Below are 21,080 nucleotides of genomic sequence, written 5' to 3'. Positions count from 1 at the left end.
TGATCTGGCCTGTATCTGGCATTAGTGCTGATTTCAGCCAAACAAAAAAGGTGCTTGCTCCAGTTTTTGTATGGCCAAATCCCAGCACTCAAGCTGGAAATCGTCCAGATCCCCACCTGCTCATGTTATAGTCAATGGGGTCTGGTGCTCTGGTCCTAAACATAAGGTAAGCAACTACATGAGCATTGTTATTATGAAAAGCCTGTAAATCAAATAGCGGAGTCTGTTTTCTAGTAGATGCGATATATGAAATGTTAGGATTGGTTCACACGCAGCCACGGTTAGTGAGTGGTTTTCAAAAATGTATGCATTTCTTCTTGCAAATTGGGAGGTTATTCCTTGGTCATGTAGATGTCAAACTTATTTAATATTTATGGTACACGACTATGCTAGTTAACATAGAGTCCTTACCAGTCCTGAAATTTGTCCAGTGAGAGAGTTGTCCAGTGTTACAACCTTACAGGGTTTATTTGTTCAATTCCGACTAAGGCTCCAATTCACACGTCCGCAATCCCGTTCCGAACGGAATTGCAGACCCATTCATTTCTATGGGAGCGCACGATATGCGGTCTGGATCCGGAAATGCGGACCCGCACTTCCGGGGCCGCAATTCCAATTGCGAAAATAACAGAACAAGTCCTATTCTTGTCTGCCGGATCCGGCAATCTGTATGCAAATAGATACCATTTGTAGACGGATCTAGATGCAGATTCGTCTCATAAATGCATTGCAATAACAAATCCGTCTCTCCCATTGTCATCTGGAAAAACGGATCCGGTTTTTATCTTTTTCACATTTTCAAAAGTCTGCACATGCACAGACAGCAAGCAAAACTGGATCCGTTTTTCCGGAACACTTAGGGCCGGATCAATGTAAAATAATGCAAGTGCAGTGTTATTTGCGATGGGGACGCAACCAAGCGGAACGGAATGCATTCTGGTGCACTCCATTTCGTTCAGTTCAGTTTTGTCTCCATCGCGGACAGAATAACACTGCACTTGCATTATTTTACATTGATCCGGCCCTAAGTGTTCCGGAAAAACGGATCCAGTTTTGCTTGCTGTCTGTGCATGTGCAGACTTTTAAAAATGTGAAAAAGATAAAAAACGGATCCGTTTTTCCAGATGACAATGGGAGAGACGGATTTGTTATTGCAATACATTTGTGAGACGGATCCGCATCTAGATCCGTCTACAAATGGTATCTATTTGCATACAGATTGCCGGATCCGGCAGGCAGTTCCAGCGACGGAACTGCCTGCCGGAATCCAGCGACGCTAGTGTGAAAATACCCTAACCAGGACAATGTGCTCGACATAGCATCGCGCTTCCGGAGGGCGGAAATGTTGGGTGGAAGTGACATCAAACGGCGCACTTCTGGTGGGCGGCTCCACGATACCGTGTCATTTGATGCTTACCACACTAATTAGCTGGCTTGGTACTTTAGGCTGGACATGGGACACTGCAATGCAGCACTTCTTCAGCATGAGGCTGTGATTCCTCTTCAGTTAGCCATACCCTTTGGGAGGCAGCCTTGCTACACATTCCACCTGACATACTTAGGTGGACTTTTTGTTTATCAGCATTATTTGAGGTTACCAATTGTCCCCTGATGACACTGGAATGACTACCCAATAGAACCGCGTTGGGACCATCTGTTCTGCTCTGTCGAGTATTCCTCATTTTGCCATTTTCAACAACCAACGCAGATCTGGCAATATCTGCCTTAGGGCTGTGATAGGGATTTCTAGTTATTGGTTAGGGACGGTCCAGAGGTGTCTCCAACTAACTGGACAACTAGTTTAGTCTAGGCCAAGTAGGACCATACTGGGGATAATAACTGAAATCTTGCCTAAACCACTCTGTTGACCATACCCTCCTTTTTGCCTCAAACAAGACAAGTCGCATATGGTAAGACTGTTCTTTTTTATGTGCACTGGTTCACTGTCTTGCACTTTAGTAAGTCTATTCTCTTGTTATTTTAAATAATATTTATGAGCTTTTATACTAAACTATTAAATGTTAAGTTTTAACTTACATGGTACTTTCTTTGGCTTATGCCCCTTGTTCTCGATACATGTTCCTTTGCAAATCAATTTTTCAAATCCTGGAATAATGCCAACTCCTTTGTTTAGTGTACTCTACTATAGTATTGTTTTACATATAAAAGAAAAACTGAGTAACATTTAGGGTCCATTCACACGTCCGTTTTTTCTTTCCTGATCTGTTCCGTTTTTTCAGGAACAGATCAGGACCAGATCTGGACCCATTCATTTTCAATGGGTCCTGGAAAAAATCGGACAGCACAATGTGTGCTGTCCGTTTCCGTTGTTCCGTTCCGCATGTCCGTTTAAATATAAAACATGTCCTATTCTTGTCCTGAAAAATCGGATCCTGGTACAATACAAAGTCAATGGATCCGCAAAAAACGGATGACATTCGGATGTCATTCCGTATGTCATCCGTTTTTTGCGGATTCCGTTCCTGGAAACACATAACAAATTTTATTTTATTTTTTAATTTTTTTTCAAAGAAATCCAAACAACTTTATTTGATTATTGAAATGTATACATGTTTCCGTTTTTTGCGGATCCGCAAAAAACGGATGACATACGGAAACATTTTCAGGAACAACGGATCCGCAAAAAACGGACCGTTTTTCAGGATGAAAAAAAACAGGACGTGTGAATGGACCCTTAAACTGAGGACAGTTGTGTAACAAAAACACTGAATACTATTATTCCCATCAAAGGAATAGAGTAAAATGCATTTTATGCTTTTATAATCCTTGTTTATTTGTTGCTTTCTTTCCTGCCTTAGGTATTAAGCAAGAGTTTTCATCAGGATAGGGAACAGAGTGAGCACGGTGATTGCATGAATGTCTCATAAAGCCCATAGTAGAATATTCATACACCTCTGAATAACCACCTGCATCACCAATAGCAAAGAATGAATAGCAAAGGCTGCTCTAATTTTAGTCTTCATTCCATTCATCTTCTCCTATTCCTTGGCACAATATTGTCCCATGTTTCATGAAGAAATATTCTTTGTGTCCCAGGAGGTCATTCATGTCCTCCTCCTCCTCACAGTTCAGTGAAAAGCTGTAAGAGGCAGTTGCAGCAGGAGCCTTCCTACTGTGTTTTTTTCTGTACTGTTCTTGGCCCCATCACCGATCATCAGGAGATTAACCCCCTTTGTTCTCCTCAGGATTTCTACAAGATTGTTTTTGTCAGCATCATGCAGAAAATGCTGCAGACAAACTATGGGGGCCAATATATTTTTGAGTACCTTTATCCTTAATTTCTGGTTGTTGTCTTGCTTTTATCTAATAATACAGTGTTTCTATCAACCCCTTAAGGTCTGACCTGTTTTGGGCTTTCAGGATTCCAAACCTTTATTTTTCCCTTGAGTATAAAAGGCTAATGCATCCTGATCATTTTTATCCCCATTGACAATGAATGGGGACAAAACTGATCCGTTAAATTCAGGTTTTGAGATCCTGTACCAGATCTCAAAACCTGAATTACAAATGCAGAAGTGAAAATCGCCAAATGTGTCTATGTTGCTTCACTTGCTCTGATCTCAACAGTGGCACTGAGAGGAGAAAGATCAGGAAAGCTACTGAGCATGTCTGGTCAACCACTGAATGCAGGAGCTGGACAAATCTCAATAACAAAAAATTACAGTGAACTTTAAGGATTTTACTATGGATAGCCTATCCTCAGGTTATGCCTTCAGTATCAGATCAGCAGGGTCTGATAACCCAAACCCCGCAAATCAGCCGTTCTGCATTAGCTCCGAAAGTTGTGCTGGAACTACACAGCTCTGTTGATGGCCCGTTCTTAGAATAGGCCATCAGTAGTAAAATCCTGGAATACCCCTTTAACTGTTTATAAAATTAAAACAAAAATATTAATACACAGTAATATGTACTTATGTAAATTGCACAAAAAGCTGAGAATTTGTTGTAAGTGGTTCAAATACTTTCTTCAACAGTTACTCCAAATGATCTAACATGGGAACTAATTCCACACACTGGCCACATACCAACCCCTCGAGAAGGGCATGACATTTTGTAAGTATATGTGACTAGTGGAAGATTTTTTGTTTTTTCTTTCTTTCATATCCTTTAAAGGGGTTATCCAATTTCAGAAACATCCCCCCCCCCATGTGCCGGGCCCCTCACAGGTAATATACTTATCCCGCTACCTGCGCCGCTGCTGCTTCTCCCTGTACACTGATGAAAACATCCGGTGTCGGGGAAGGGGGGGAGCAGCCAGTGGCAGGCGGGGACAGGGTCGAGCCTCCTTAGCGTCACCCGTGATGATTTTTTCACCAATGCATGGACTATAGTAAAATATGTTAAGATTGTTTTCCGCAGCAACCGGACATCAAGTTTTCAGTACTAATGCTCTACTCTTTGCTTTTAAATATCCTTCACGATTCTACTTATTAACTAACACATTCAGCACTCCAAGCGTTGATGCAAACGCTACATTGCCTACATCAATACATGCGATTCATGGGTCAGTGTCTAAATGTTCGCAAACACAACATGGAAATAAAGAAGTCACCTCTAAAAACTCAGTTTCATAAAATGCAATATGTTTTAGATGATTGTTCAATATTGGTGATTAATTAGCTTAGCAGATCATTCACAAGTTGGAATCTTCTAGAACCGCATTCAGCAGCTGGCTGCTTAGTATATTGATTTGGTCATAAATCGTACTTAATAGATCGTTTACAAGAGGTCAGAGAAGAACTGGAGACCCAAGCCATCAGACAGCCAGTCTGATGGATTTATCAGAATGGCTTCCTGCAGCTACCTGTCTAGTGTATATATGTATGCCAGCTGTAGAAGACAAACCAAACTTTTTTACATGAAAACTTGCAATTTAATAATAAATAAACATGCAAAGAAATCTATATCATTAAAAGGATACTCTAGGACTGGATCCCCCTATAAAGTAAGCCCCTTAACATGTTTGACCTCAGGAAAGAATCAGACTCACCTGCACCCTACTTCTCCGGTCCTGCTTCTTAGCTTCGTTCGGCAATCTTCTGTCTCCTGGCGTTTTTGCTTCTGGCCAGGGTATGGACATGGTCATGCGCTCTGCTGCAGCCAACAACTGACCGTAGTGGTGACCTGTCCCTATTCCGCACATCACTGCTGGCTCATGTGCCATTTGGGGACATCTCACCACTGAGGCCAGTCATTTTGTGCAGTAGCACATGCGACCCTATCCTTACCCCAGCCAGAAGTAAACAAGCCAGGGACCATGAGATTGCCGAATGGAGCCAGGAAGCAGGACCGGAGCGGTAGGGTGCAGGTGAGTATGATTATTTCCTGAGGTCAAACACATAAGGGGGGCTTAATTTAGAGGAATACCTCTTTAAAGGTCCATTCACACATCCGCATGAATGGGTCTATATCCATTCCGCAATTTTGCAGAACGGGTGCGGAACCATTCATTTCAGGGGGGCCACAAAAGATGTGGACAGCACATCGTGTGCTGCCTGTCATCCGTAGTTCTGTTCCGCAGCCCCGCAGAAAAGATAGAGCATGTCCTTTTCTTGTCCATAGCCACGGACAAGAATAGGCATTTATTTCATAGTGCCAGCCATGTGCAGTCCGCAAAATGAGGAACGCACATGGCCGGTGTCAGTGTTTTGCAGATCCGCAATTAGTGGACCGCAAAACACTTATGGACGTGTGAATGGACCCTAAGGCTGTATTCACACAGTGGTTTTTTTTACAGTGTTTTTGTTGGTGTTTTTTGCCAAAAACTGTGACACTGTGGTCAGATGTTATTTTAAAGTCTAAAATAAATAAATAATTTTCATATACAACGTTTTTGTAGATCTTGGGGTTTGTTCTCTGGTACTGTATGTTTTTTTCCATAGGATTCTCTACAGAGAAATACTTTGCTTAAATAGTACTAACTCAAAGTATACAATCTGTTAAATTGTATCTTTATCCTGTATACCTAAAGTAAGCTAAATAAACCTGTTTTTTATGGACTTGGCAACTTTTTCACATTAGACTGCCTACAGTAATACGCTTGCCCTTACAGAGAACACATGCTGTTGTTTTTTTCCACAGTGTTGTGAAAAAGAAAATCTTTTTGTTTGGAGGTCATGATGACAAAGATGCTGTTGAATGTTTGCCTGGGATATATTCATTTGACCTGGGTAAGAAGCATTAAATGGTTTGTAGATTTCTCTTCAGTACCTTTAGCAAGCACATCAAGCTTTGTTAGAAAGATATTGTCCTGTACTATAGATCATGTCTGATTAGTTTTAATTAGTTTTTGTAAGAAACGTACCTGTCCAGGCTCCAGCAGCGATCCTCAGCCTCGGCACGGCTGTGCCAGGAGAGACGCACTACTAAGCCACGTTCCTTAAAGTAGCGACAGCATCCTTAGCAACAAAATGCAATGCTCTGTTTCAACCAACAGCGGCGGTGTGCTGGGGGAGATTAGCAGTGGGCTGATTGCTCAGCTACTCTATTCTTGTGTGCTTGTGTTCTGACTAATGGAGCGCCGAGTCATGGACCTGTCAGATTCTGATCTAAGGACTTGACGCTCTATTTAAACACCTTCCTGGCCATACACCAGTGCCATTGATAGTCTGACTCACTAGCTGTGTTCCTGGTTCCTTGTTCCTGTGCTTATTGGATTGCTCGTTCCTCTGACCCTGGCTTGTCTTCGGACAACTTTCTGTCTCTCGTTTGGTACTGCATTGTCTGTCTGGTTCTAATCTCGACTTGTCTTCTGACCAGTCTCTGTCTCTTATTTGGTACTGCATAACTTGTCTGGTTTGGACCCATTTACCCACAACTCTGCTATTGTGTTTGTCTGTCTTTGATGTTTGTCTGTCTATGCACTTAAATAGCATAGGAACAGTCAACCAGTTGCAGTCTAGCTATCTAGGGCTTGTACTGCAAGTAGGTAGGGAAAGATGGCTGGGTTCTAGCCTTAGGGCTCATTGTCCTGATCTCTCTCTATCTACAGTGGTAACAGTTTGTCAGTCCAAAGATGTGTCCCAGTGATATGCATCCTATGACCATTACAAGTAAGCATCCACTATGGCTAGGTAGGGGAAAGAAGGTTTGTCTCGGGAAGAGTGGGGTCAGTGAGGCTACTTCCCAGGATATTATGATGGTATCTATGTCAAGTTGTCTATACAAGAAAGCTGTGAGGGACAAGGGATTTATTCATATTCTGACACACTAGAGTCAGAAAGGTATTTTATTCTGTATATAAAGACTGCATATAAGGGTTTATTTTACCTTTCTTTAGATCAACATTGTAGGATAATATGTTGAACTTCATGGAATGAAAGTCTCAGTAATGCATATTCTTACTACCCAATAGCATTTTCAACTCAGCTGTCAGAGTTATTTTATTTTGTCTCAGAAAAACAAATTCTCACAGAGCTTACAAATATAAAGTTTCCATACATTACAGGTACATTAAAATGGGAGAAATTAAAACCGACTGGAGCTGCTCCTCAGACCTTGAACCATAGTGTGGCCACTGTTGGTGAAAATGTCTTTGTTTTTGGCGGTATCTACCATGGAAGAGTTGTAGATGACCTGCACATGTTTAACACAGGTATCATGCCTTATAAACCCTTATATAAATTTGTATGATTGTCTAGTGCTTGGCTGGTATTGTGAAGATTATCTGAAATCAAGATAATTCCATGCCTTAAATGCATAACTGCTTTCTTCCCATTAACTATGAGGTCTGTTTAGTCAGCTTTCAGTGAATCAAGAGTCAGCTTTCTGTGAACCAATAGGGCTAAGCATTAACTATGCCATCTTGCATGGTCCTGTCTTCTTGTGGAAGATCCATATGATTACACATTGGCGCATGTGCAGTTTTCCTCCTGGCAGAGACTCCTGGCTCTACTGAGCATGCTTCAATGTGCAATTGAAGGGGAGCTTGCGCAAGACAGGGTAAGACGAGATGACATAACTAATGCCTGCCCCTGTCAATCTACCTTCAGAGTGAGGGGTGGATGGCTGAAGGAGAGACTCTTCTTTTTTGTGCAACAGGGGTAGTGGGAATGCTCTCAGTGCACTGAACAACTATTTTGCATAATTTTTAAAACTCATATTTTGGCACAATAGAAAAACACAAATTTAAAGAAAAGATATGGTTTACTTCAGGGGAGCATTTTTCTCTTATTTTACATATTTCTTTTTATAAAAAATAAAAACAAAAATGCTAAAATTAAAATGACATAAAAATGCCCCATGTAACACCAAAAAGGCCCCACAATTATTAATCTAGCCAAACGGAAAAAGTTGTGACTTTCAAAGATGCTTCCATAAATCATTTCAAAGACACATGTCATAAAAAAATAAAAAATTAGCCCAGTGAGGAATGGGGGTAAATGGTCCGGTCTTCAACTCATTAAAGTTTTGGCACATTTTGCTAGATATGCCAGCTACATTTCTTTATCTCAATTCATGGCTGGAGTACATATATAACATGATACTGTGTATATACAAATTTTATTTTTATATATATATATATATATATATATACACACAGTATAAATATATATATATGAACAGTGGCTCACCCCAAACACTCCCAAAAGAGAAGGTGCTCACTCCACAGATCCACCCGAATCCAGAGAGAAAAGTGCAAAATATAAACAATAGGAGGGCACTCAATTATCTGGGACCACCAATGTAAAGTGACAATGACCACATTTAATGTAAATCTGATATAAAAACTGGCATAAAACTATACATCCATAAAATCATACAAATGTGCCCAATTGGGCATAAAAGCCTAAACGGCGCAAACAAGCAGTGTGATGACCGCTGGTGCAAAATGTGGACCTGATCCCAGGTGGGCAATCCGAGTCCAAGTATAATGCCCTATGGGGATCTAGAATGATGTTGGTCTATGAGCTGGACCGCACTACCATGCATAGCGTTGTAATAGTATATCGATGAATATAACCCCATGGGGCAGAGTACGTTACCCCTCTTATGCTGAGTGGAGGTGGAGAGATGTCCTTGCTCCGCCGCCCAGACTCACATCGGCATCCCGTGTGGTCTCTAGGTCTGATAAGCGGCGTCCCACGTGACCCGGCGGCACACCACGTGATCCACGCGGCTCGTTGGGGAACAGATCGGCTGATGGTGTGTTGGGTCCTAAAGTCCGGACCGTGCAATGTCAATAATCCACATCTCCAATCAGCGAGGGTCCAAGGGGCTGCCTTAGAGTGTCGGCACCTCAGGAACTTGAACAAAAACTTTGCTGTCTCAAACCGGACGCGTTTCAGGGATCAAACCGCTGAGGAACGGGTTTGATCCCTGAAACGCGTCCTGTGAGGTAAGAGCCGTTTTTTTTCCTGAAGTGTCATTATTGCTTCGCAGTCTGACACTTCAGCTGTTTAGTATGGCTGTAAAGCCGATCCGGGATGGCTCTTACTGCGAGTAACCAAAGTGCTGGGTGGGTGGCTTCTCCCCACGTTCCAGGCCGGGTCTTGGGAGGCTTATAAAAAGCAGTCACCATTAATCAGGTGGTGTGGATTATCCTCCATCTCACAGTGAGGCCGAATGCACACGGCCGTGTTCCGCGGCCGAGAGCGGACCGTGGAAACCCGGGCCGGGATTCCTCCTGACAGCATGAGCACACGGCGTCATTGGTTGCTATGACGCCGTGCGCTTCATGCAGCCGCTGCTGTACAGTAGTACACTCTGCGGTTTGGGATCTGAAGATGTGTGCTGTGCAAAAGGACTGAGAGCCGTATAATGAAAATATGCTAACAAGGTGAATGTTTGTGTTCTGTGGACTTTCCATGGTCTGAAAAAACACCAAGACTGTGAACTGTTATTTTGTTTTGCCTTCTGTGTGAATAAACACTGAACTATTTAAGTGAAAGACTTTGTGATTGCCTCTATACTGCGTCCGGTAAGCTGCCTACCAGAGCGAATCCCCACATTATATATACACATATACATGTGGCACATTTTGTTTATTAAATATTTCCATGCACATGTAAAACATTGCATATGAAAAAAAAATGTACCGTATCCCTCGAATATTAACTTCTATGTAGGTTCTGAACCTGGCAAACAGAGCCTTACATACAAGGATGGCTAATTTCTGGCCTCTGAGATACTGAAGATTAACTAATTTAGAGGGGGTTATCCAACAGTATAAACTGCCCCCCCCCCCCTATATGCTAGGCCCCCCACATGGAATATACTTACCCCGTTCTGCTCCTGATCCCCGCACCGCCGCTGCTGCTTTTCCCCATGCATGGATCAAAAGAGAGAAGCCAATGGCAGACGGGGACGAGCCTCCGTAGCATCGCGGGTGACACTAGGGAGGCTTGTCCCCGTCTCTGCCTGCCTTTGGATGCTTCCCTCCCTCCCGACATCAGATGTTTTCATTCTTGCATGGGAAGAAGCAGCGGCGGTGCAGGGACCAGGAACGGCACAGGGAGTGGGGTAAGTATATTCCATGTGGGGGGCCCGGCATATGAGGGGACATTTTATACTCTCGGAGAACCCCTTCAACCAGTTCTGTTTCCGTAAATGATTCTCTCAGTCTGCACATACTACTATATATCTAAGACAACAGCAGTAAGTGCATAAATCATAAACTAATGTGGACAAATCCAGCGCTTTATTTACAACATATTTAAAGATTTTACAAAAATTGAATAGAATTTTCTGAAATATGTCTATCATATAGTTCTTTATTGTCTGTGGTCAATTCTTAAAACATTCTTAATGCTTGCCTATCCCAGTATTCCTGCCTTCCTTCTCAGATTTCTGTGATTTACTTCTTGTAAATTTAGTTTTATTGGGTTTTAATGGATAAAAGCATCCAAAATAATCCTTGCATGTTACATCCATCAAAAATAGTAACATTGATAAGCTAAAGTATGTGAAATTTTATAATTCCGATATTGAAGATAACAATAAATTGAAAGATATGAAAAGTGGGACCCACAGGGTACTTCTGAATATGTTGTATTTCTTTATTCAGACTTTCATTAAGAGAGCATTTATTAAATTGGTAATATTAGAGCGTGGAATTCCCCTCTCTGCGCAGATCTGATTTTAATCTTTATTTATTCAGTGATTTACTTCTTACCATAGTAATGTTTGAGGTAAGATACTACAAAGTGTATAGCACAGAGACTAGCAGGAATAGGGCTGTATGTGGAGAATGAATTATATGGCAGACTTCACTGGGCAGGTTCAGACTTATTTTAAAGTTTTCTAGATGATGTTGGTATTGTTTCTATTTTCACAATGACATAGCTTAGTATTTGGTTTAAATGAAAATTAGCTATTTAAAAAAAACTAAAAACTTTTTTTGATAACTTGCTTCTTTGTGGCCATTTAAATTTCAGTTTCTGAAATGTGGGTACCGGTTAAAACATCTGGTTCATTGCCTGATGCAAGGTAAGTCTCTACATTATTTTACAAATCTAAATTATACTTCTTTCATTATCAGTACTTAACTATGGTTTTTGTCAAAAATATATCAATTTACTAATATGTTATATTAAGGTTGGGCCATGCATTTGCTACAGTTGGACAACAAATATACATGTTTGGCGGCTGTTCAGAAGATGGAGTATACTACAGTGATGTGTACATGCTGGATACAGGTGAATTATTTCCTTTACCGCTAGATGTATCCAACGATTTATCTGAAATTCTTTCTAATACTTAAAGGGGTTGTGTCATGTCAGATTTCAGTAGGATATACCATCAAAGTCAGATAGTTGCAGGTCCCATCTCTGAGTCCTGCACCTATCTCCAGAAAGTGAAGGAGAGCACACTGCACATGTTAGGCATATTCTCCATTCATTTATATGGGAGTTCCAAAAATAGCTGAGCGAGCACGCTCGGCTATTTTCGGAAGTCCCATAGAAATGAATGGAGAGCAAGTGCAGCCACCGCTCTATTTACTTCAGTGTGACAGCTGGAGATGATTTTCAGGAGTCCCATATAAATGAACGGAGGGTGACCCCATATGCACAGCTGCTCTCTATTCACTTCAGAGTTCCTGTTCTGGAGATAGAAGTGGGTCTAAACTCTGGGTCCCACACCTATCTGACCTTGGTGCCATATCCTACAGATATGCCACCAATGTGTAAGATGAGACAATGCCTTCAGGAAAAATCTTTTTTTTTTCTATTTTCTGTCATATAAGTTGCTAAATATCATTTTAAAGAGTTTTCCATGTTTAATGGAAATCCTCATAAACAGGAAGGTATTTCGGATCAGATAGTATAATGCATGACAAGCCCAAAAACCAATTAGCAAAAACCTTTTGACAGGCTAATGTAGGCTATACCGATTTCTGAGAGTATGCCATAGCATGCTGCCATCATTTAATCAATTTTGTTATTTCAAATCAAACTATTGGTAAAACACAACAAATTCAGAAAGTCTTCAGACCCTTTCACTTTTTGGTTACGATGAAGCCTTGTGCTAAAATAAAAAATAAATAAATAAATAAATAAAAAAACATGTAGTGATTGCAGCCTCAAGTCCAGAGCACTCTGGATCAAGTTTTCATTAAGAACATCTCTGTATTTTGCTACATTCAGCTGTCTCCCAACCCTAACTAGTCTCCCTGTGTCATCTGCTGAAAAACAGCCCCACAGCATGCTTCTCTGTACGGATGGTAGTAGGCAGGTGATAAGCAGTGTCTGTGTTTCCCCCAGACATGATGCTTAAAATTGAGACCAAAAGGTTTAATCTTGCTTCCGTCAGACCGGAGAATCTTGTTTCTCACAGTCTGAGAGTCCTTTAGGTGCTTTTTTGCAAACTCCAGGTGGGATTTCATGTGTCTTTTACTGAAGAGAGGCTTCTTTCCTGCCACTCTGTCATAAAACCCAGATTTGTGGTGCTGCAGTGATTTTCTGGAAGTTTCTCCCATCTGCATTCAGGATCTTTGGACCACGGCCAGACTGACCATGAGACCTTGGTCAACTTTCTTACCAAGGCCCTTCTCCCCTTATTACTTAGTTTAGTGGTGTGACCAGCACTAGGAAGATTTATGGTTGCTGCAAACTTCTTTCATTTAAGAATTGTGTAGGCCACTGTGCTCTTGGAAACTTTCAGTGCTTCAGAATTTTTTGTACCCTACTCCAGATCTGTGCCTTCATACAAACCTATCTCGGAGCTCTACAGGCAGTTTTTTTTTCTCCTCGTGGTTTGGCTTATGTTCTGATATGCATTGTCAGTTGTGAGACCTTAAATAGACAATAGTTTTTCTTTCCAAATCATGTCTAATCAACTGAATTTACCATTCGTGGGCTTCAATCAATGTGTAAAAACATGTCAAAGATAATCAAAAGAAATGGGAGGCCTCTAGAGATAAATTTCAAGTGCCATAACAAAGGGTCTTGTGGAAAAATTAGAGATTTGCCTTTTTCCTTACACAAACTTTGATGCGAGCAGATTACAACTATTAATATTTTCTACAACAGTCTGAATACTTATGTCCATGTAAAAGTTTAGTTTTTCCTTCTTAATTAATTTGCAAAAATTTCTAGAACTCCGTTTTCACTTTTTGATTATGGCGCTTTGAGTGCAGACTGATGAAGGAAAACTTTTTTATTTTTTATTTTAGCACAAGTCCGCAACATAACAAAATGTAAAAAAAGTGAAAGGGTCTTAAGACTTTTCAAATGCACTGTACATCGCATCCAGCTCTGGCTTAGACTGAAAAATCTGCCTCAAAACCTCCTCCAAAAACCCTTGTGTGAACTTACCCTTATGCTGCATCTACTATTCAAATTAATGTGTCTTCTCAGTGGTGTGGCAAAATGTGAGTTACCAAAAATCAATAAAATGAACACTATCCCCTCCTCGGCAAAGCCCTTAGCTGTTTCACTTTGGCAGAAGCATAGTGTGCCTGAAACATAACTATTGCCTTGAGTGTGGACAAGAATTTTGCCTTTATTCACTTATTTCTTTTTATAGCTACTTTGTCATGGCAGTGTTGTGAGATCAAAGGAGACAGTCCAGAGGGAAGGAAATTCCACTCATTTACAGCACATTGTGATAAGGTAAAATGGTATAGTAACACAGAACAGAAGGACCTTGGCAAATTGTCAGGTCACAATGTTGCTGTCAAGTTACCAAATCTAAACCAAAATGTAAGTTTGGTATAGTGCACTCAGACATGCATACATCTAGCCATGTTTGAAAGGTGCAGGTACAGGTTAAGATAAGAATAGTGTGATTTATACCAAAGAAGAACCTCACTCCTAATGCTGTTTATGGATTATAAAGTGTAAAGGGAGCGCAGGTTAGCCTTTGCCACTCTTTTCTAATTGTTTCCATTCATTTAAAATTAACAAAAGTAACTTGGCAAATAGTCTTAATAAAAAAAAAAATCTTTAGTCAAATAAGATGTAAAATGTATGTATGTATGTATATATAGAAGTAAGGAACGAGACTTGTTTACAGTATGTTACCATGGAAACACATAGGTCCGCAGACGCAAAATGATCGACTGTCAAGACAATTTGAAAAGTTATTACATTTTTTAATTTTAGATGCATGGAACAACTAAAAACTCAGTTCTGAAAGTGGACCTCCCTTTTAAGACTAGGGAGGTCATTCATTAACCTTAAATACACCTATATAAGGCTTACATTTAGAAGTGGTGTTGGATGCGCTGACGTTATGTAGAGGCCAGCACCTCTACATAACTTCGGCGAACCACCGCCAGCGCAGGGGCTGCTAAAACGCCGATCTTAATAACTGACTATCTAGATTTCCACTTTCAAGTTTTCTGATGCAGTTTTTGAATATAAAACCAAGAGTGGATTAAACAAAGAGGTGAAATAGTATCTGTACCCCACATTTATGATCCACACTTGGTTTTGTCTTCACAAACTGAGGGGGACATTTATCTAATATGCTACACCAGTTTTGTGGCTTAAAAATGATGCCTATGTGAAAGTGATGCCTATTTATGACATTTGGTGCATATTAGGCCTCTTGCACACGACCGTATGCCCTCCGAGACATATGGTCCGTGAGCAGGCCATATGTCCCGATGCAGCATTGATCGTGCGCTCAGGAGCACACAGCTTTATAGACTACAATGATGCTGTGCACGTCAGGCTACCCCCGAGACTATTGTCTGCACTCATAAGATCATATGAGTGCAGGACAATAATCCTGCGGGCGGCCCAACGTGCACAGCATCATTGTAATCTATCATGCTGTGTGCTCCCGTGCGCACGATCCATGCCACTCCTGGACATATGGCCCGCTCACGGACTGTATGTCTCGGAGGGCATACGGTCGTGTGCAAGAGGCCTTACTGTGACATTTGGTGAGCCTCGCCACTTTCAGAAGTGGAGTGAAAAGTAGGCCAGGATTACAGAGATTTGCGGCCCCATTACACCTGGAAGTCTCATTTATAGGTCACAAAAAAGTTGCATCTCCAGGTCAGGCAACCCCATAATGTACTTCTACAGACTTAGCCGTACAAGACATTACACTTGCGGCAAATATATTATTACTGTGCGCCATTTTATAAATTTGGCAAAACCTCTCAATGCAAAGACACACTTAAAATTGACACCAAAACCACTGCAAGCGATACATTCCCCCTTGAATGTTTAAACTCAGCCTAAGAGGTTTTATGTTTGTTTTTCTAGAAGTGCCTGTTACTTTAGCCACATTTGTACATACGGATAGCAATATGAATTCCTTTTGTTTATTGCAATCCAGGATTGAACTCTCTATGTAGTTATTAAATGAGTATAGAGATGACCTGCTGATGTGTCAAGGCCTTTATTAAACTAGATGGTCATATTTCTGAAAACAAAACAAAACATTTTGACAATTTTATTCTTCAAAATAACTAGAACTAGTTTGAAGCCACTAGACCGCCAGTATGCCATTATATTGCTGGGTCCCCAAACTGTTCATATCAATCTGACCGATTGTTGAGGAAGGGTTGAGATGTATGCATATATATCCATGCATGCCCGCAAACACGTGCGGGCATGTATGGTATATATGCATACATTAACGCAACATGGGATGATGTGCGCAGATGTGCCCAGCATCTGCGCACGTCTGCCCATGGTGATCCCCAGGGGCTCATGGTGGCCCCTGTGGGAAATGTGACCCCTTATAATATATGTAGGGGCCTTGTGCCCCCTTATATGGTAGGGGCCTTGTGCCCCCTTATATGGTAGGGGCCTTGTGCCCCCTTATCTGTGCCCCCTTATATATATATATATATATATATATATATATATATATGACTGCGTCCCCTTCTAGAATAGATGTGATTAAAGTATACATGTGTATGGATGTGCCCCAAGTATCAATACACATGTATATTATATGCATATTCCCCCCCTCCTACACCTTAAACCAGGTGCATCGGTGTGAATGTGCCCCAAGCATTCGCACCGATGCAATCTGGCTAATTACATCAGAATGACTGGACAAGGGTCCGGTCATCCTGATGGATACAAAGAGCTCAGATTCAACAGAATCTGAGCCCTTTGTTGTAATTATCTCCAGCGCCGCTGGAGATAATTACGCATGATAGAAGAATGGGAGAAGCCTCCCCTCCTCCTATTATGCGCATTCCGACAGTGCGATTACTATCGCACTGTCCGGAATGCTAGGTGCAGCAGGCGGGAGATCAAAGGCATCTCCCGCCTGTCTGCAGCACGCCCCCGATGTGCTGGCCGGCGCAGTGACGTCATATCACTGCGCCGGCCCCACGTGGATGATGGGGGCGCGCGCCCCCTGGTGGGCGGCGCAGCGCGGGAGTGCGGGCGGCCGGGTTTAAATATCCGGCGGCCCGGCACACAAGTTAGTTAGGGTTGGGATCAGGACCCCCCCAGGAGAGCGCATCCTGCGCTCAGGGATAAGAGCCGGACCGGACCCCTACCGTCCCCGCCCCCCAGAAGGAGGAGAGCGCGATCGGCGCTCGACAGAAGTGCCTTGCCGCCCCCTCCTGAAGGACCCCCGACCGGACCCAGGAGAGCGCGTCCTGCGCTCTGGAATAAGTATCACCCCTGTAGATCCCACCAACGCCTTAACCCTTGTACCCCTGAGTAACCCCTGAACCCTTTCCCTGCCAGGCCTTTAACCCCTGCTGTGCCTGTGCCACCAACGATCCCTACCACTATCCCACCACTTATAAACCTTGACACCCCTGAGTCTGTGCCCCTGATACCCTGGTGGCCCTGATTCTGTGCCCCTGACTAACCCAGCTCCCTTGCTGGTAGACTACACCCCTAGATATCCCCTCCCTGGTTAACCCTTGCAGTTAGCCCCCCTGGTTAACCCCTGATCCCCTGGTAACTACATTTGCAGGGTATACTGTGTAGCCCTGCAATACTATATTTGTGTCGGTGGCCTGTATAGACCCCTGCAGTGCAACCGTGAACCCCTTGTGCCCCGTAGGGACAGTGATCAGTTAGACGGGTGGGATATTGTTAATATTACTTGTATGTGTGTATTGTATAGTTAGTTTGTGGGTGGAATTTGGGAACGTGTAGTGTAGTTATTGTATATGTGTAGTGCTGTGTATTGTTAGTGTATTGCGTGCTTAGTGTGTTAAATAAATACCGTTATATTTGTACCCTTTGTGTAGCGTGTACTTGTTAGTGGTAGCGAGTTAGTAAGGCGCATGCAGCTAGCATTAGTGATTAGTGTAAAGCATAGCGAAAGTATTGTTATTATTATATAAAGGTATAAATAGGCGGAGTCATCACTAGACGGCTCCTCCTATTTAGGAATATTAATTATCGATATTCGCATAATATTGGTGATTAATATTCCCCCTTTACACCGATCCTGCAAGATATAATAAAAGATCTAACTTACCGAGAGATGAATCTGGGAAATCATCTCAAGCGGTATAAGGCGCATGTGCAGGACAGTACACTTTGCTTCGCTGCACATGCACCCAATGCCATTGGAGATAAACCGCAGACTAATTTTCCAGTAACTTAGATCATTTACTATATTTTGCAGGGATGAATGATTTTGATTTTTTTTTTTAGATTTTTATACTGATGACCTATCCTCAGTATGACCTATCAGCTGTTTGAGAAGGCACTGGCACGTGTAGTAGTACCACATCCTTCTTACAGCTTAACCCAGGCCACTTGACATCACGTTCATCACAGAAATACCAAACACAGCCGCTCTATAATGAACGGTGTGTGCTTGGTAAGCTCAGAGAAGACTGCAGTGCTACTACTTTTTCAAACAGCTGATTGGAAGGGATCCCAAATGTCAGACCCCCACTGACCATATACTGGTGACCTATCCAAAAGATAGGTCATCAGTATAAAAGCCTGTGAAAACCCCTTTAATATGGGCTGGTTTGGGACCCTAAAATCCAGCTGCATATAGGTACAGTATGCTGGTGGCTTAGTGGCCCCAAATCAGCTGACAGATTCCCATTAAAAACTAAAGAATTCCCCATCCTACTAAATCTCACCTAGGGTTCAGAAATGCATATATCTTATGAGTTCTCCTGGCTTGTTTCCTGCAGTGTATGGCTGTCAAATTACACTATCATAGGCAGCCAAGATATCTTTATGCTATCAAGTCTACACAGCCAACAAATCAGGATATTGTAGTTTGGCTACCGGTCTAGCTCAGTGCTTGGTTTCCATTAAGTTGAAAATGAATTGACATACCTTGCTATGAGATTATATTATTAAATGGTGTTTTGTTTGGTCCCTATAATAGGATATCTACTTGTTTGGAGGCATCTCAGATACTGATAATGAGACTACAATGTTGAAATGTGATGTGATGAAGTTAAGTCTTGGTAAGTAATACAAAAAATGCAAATGTATTATATAAATTACCCAAAGAATCCCATTCAGAAATCCTAAATATAACATGATAATTCTAGCACTTGAATCAGTTAAAATGTGACTTTTATTGATATTAAAATATTCAAATCCAGAGTCAGTATGACACAGTTTACGCGTTTTGGCTGAACGTCTAAGTCATAACCAATTGGAAATCCTAATCATAAGCCAATTATAATACTCATATCAGCAGGTGATAGATATTGGTTCAGAAAATCTAAATTCTACATGTAATGTGCATGTTTGTAAGGACTCATGCACATGGCCGTGCATTTTTTTGCGGTCCGCAAACCACGGATCCGCAAAAAACGGAAGCCGCCCGTGTTGCCTTCCACAATTTGCGGAACGGAACGGGCGCCGGCTAAATAAATGCCGATTCTTGTCCGCAAGGGCCGCGGAACAGAGCCACGGATGTGGCCCCATTGAAGTGAACGGGTCCGCATCCGAGCCGCCAAAACAGTCGTGTGCATGAGGCCTAAGTCTGTTTTCAGAAATGAAAAAAAAAAATCATAAAAATAATTCTGTTAGGCCAACATCCCTTGCTTTCTCATATGTATTGTAAATATACAGTAGATGTCACTGGGGTTTTTAACAGCTGTCACTAGGGATAATGTGAAATAACAGTTCATGGAATGTAATTAAGTTTATTCCTTAAGACTGTTGGGTTGTTTACTTAAAAGAAAACAGTGATACTGAAACATGTCTTAGTTATATGAATGCTTAAGATATCTTTTATACATTACACTGCACAAATACATGAAAAAGTGCTGAATTAAGGATGAGAGAATCAATTCCACTAGTTCGGGATTTGTTGTCAATTTCTCAAAAGGTTTAGAGTGACAATATTATTATTATTTTTTTAAAGAAAGAGATGGAGAGGGAGGTAGGAAGGAAATAAAGCCCAGTATACTACTCTGTGTTTCTCAACAATATATATGCCTTGTCTTTCTCATTATGGAGAGCGCCTAGTATGCAGAGTACGAGTGCACAGTTTTGCAGGCCAGGCAATGCCCCTCTGGGTTTCTAGGAAAGATATATAAATTCATTTTCCTAAGCCTAAAAAGGCCTAGAAGGCTGAAAGGCACCCCCTGCCGATCAGGTGTGTGAAGATAACACAGCACTCCACTATTCCCGTTCACTTCAATGAGACAGCATCTTCCTATTCACCTGAGGATAGGTTATCAGATTAGCACAAGCGACACCCTGTTTAAGAATGAGCAATCCATTTTACCATTTTGGGATCAATTTCAGATGAACCAGAGAGAGACCTTCAAAGTAATATTCAACTGAAAGTGAGACTAGAGAGAGAGAACATCCCACCCAAGCTTACACTTCTCTCAATAAAATATGCAAGATAGTTCTCTTTCTAGAAGGACAAGACAACCAGAATGTCTCAAGAGAATTTTACCTTGCTTCGTTGACTGGCATTGCGGGATACTCTTTGGGGTGCACTTTATCATTAGGGAGACCAAAAAATATGCATGAATATTGTATGCCAGGCGACACTACTCTTGGTTTCTAGGAAGAATATATGCAAAGCCGCTTTAAAGAGGACCAGTTACTATGAAATGCAGCATAGTCTGTAGGCAGTGTGTTCTAGAGCAGAAGGAACTGAGCAGAAAGATTCAGTAAAATCTGTAATTTACACATTAGTCTCTGCTTTTTCTGAGCTCAAGACAGCTCATTTGGCCATTATCAGTGATTGATGACATTCTCTGAGTAAGCGTGTATACAGAGATAGATGTCATTGATAAGACAGCCCATACACAACTGAACTCACAAAAAGCTATGATTTAAATATCTAAATTATGTAAATTATAAGTTTTATGGAATCTTTTCCCACAAAACTGTATATCAATCTACTTAGCTTCTCCTACTGTATAACATGCTGCCTGCAGACTTCAATTCATAGTAACATGTTATCTTCAAACAGCTTTTCCGACATTTTAATGCTGATGACCTATTCTCAGGATAGGTCATCAGTATGTGATCGGTGAAGGTTCGACACCCGTGACCCCTGCCGCAACCTTCTCGCAGCTTACAAAGCATAGCACCATATATTGTACAGCGGCTGTGCTTGGTATTGTGCTTAGCCCCATTCACTTCAGTGACACAATGAATGCGTCACCACTGGCCTTGGAGAAACTGCGAGAAGGCCATAGCGCTCACAGGAGTTCTGGTGCCTTCTCAAACAGCTAA

The 21,080-nt window shown here is 41.7% G+C and overlaps 1 protein-coding gene across 1 annotated transcript in view; it reads left to right on the top strand.

Moving 5' to 3' along the window:
• Positions 1-21,080, top strand: part of LOC122932912 (rab9 effector protein with kelch motifs-like) — a 96,396-nt gene that overhangs the window by 19,358 nt on the left and 55,958 nt on the right. The window contains exons 5-11 of the mRNA XM_044287590.1: positions 3,996-4,074; positions 6,103-6,191; positions 7,469-7,615; positions 11,397-11,448; positions 11,557-11,657; positions 13,987-14,072; positions 18,754-18,835. Coding sequence (XP_044143525.1) covers positions 3,996-4,074; positions 6,103-6,191; positions 7,469-7,615; positions 11,397-11,448; positions 11,557-11,657; positions 13,987-14,072; positions 18,754-18,835 — 636 coding nt within the window. The remainder of the gene's footprint in view (positions 1-3,995; positions 4,075-6,102; positions 6,192-7,468; positions 7,616-11,396; positions 11,449-11,556; positions 11,658-13,986; positions 14,073-18,753; positions 18,836-21,080) is intronic.

The sequence above is a fragment of the Bufo gargarizans genome, chromosome 1 (assembly GCF_014858855.1).
Source record: "Bufo gargarizans isolate SCDJY-AF-19 chromosome 1, ASM1485885v1, whole genome shotgun sequence".
In the NCBI taxonomy this organism is placed as follows: Eukaryota; Metazoa; Chordata; class Amphibia; order Anura; family Bufonidae; genus Bufo; species Bufo gargarizans.
Note: the sequence above shows the minus strand (reverse complement) of the source record. Positions and strands in the feature narration are given on the sequence as shown.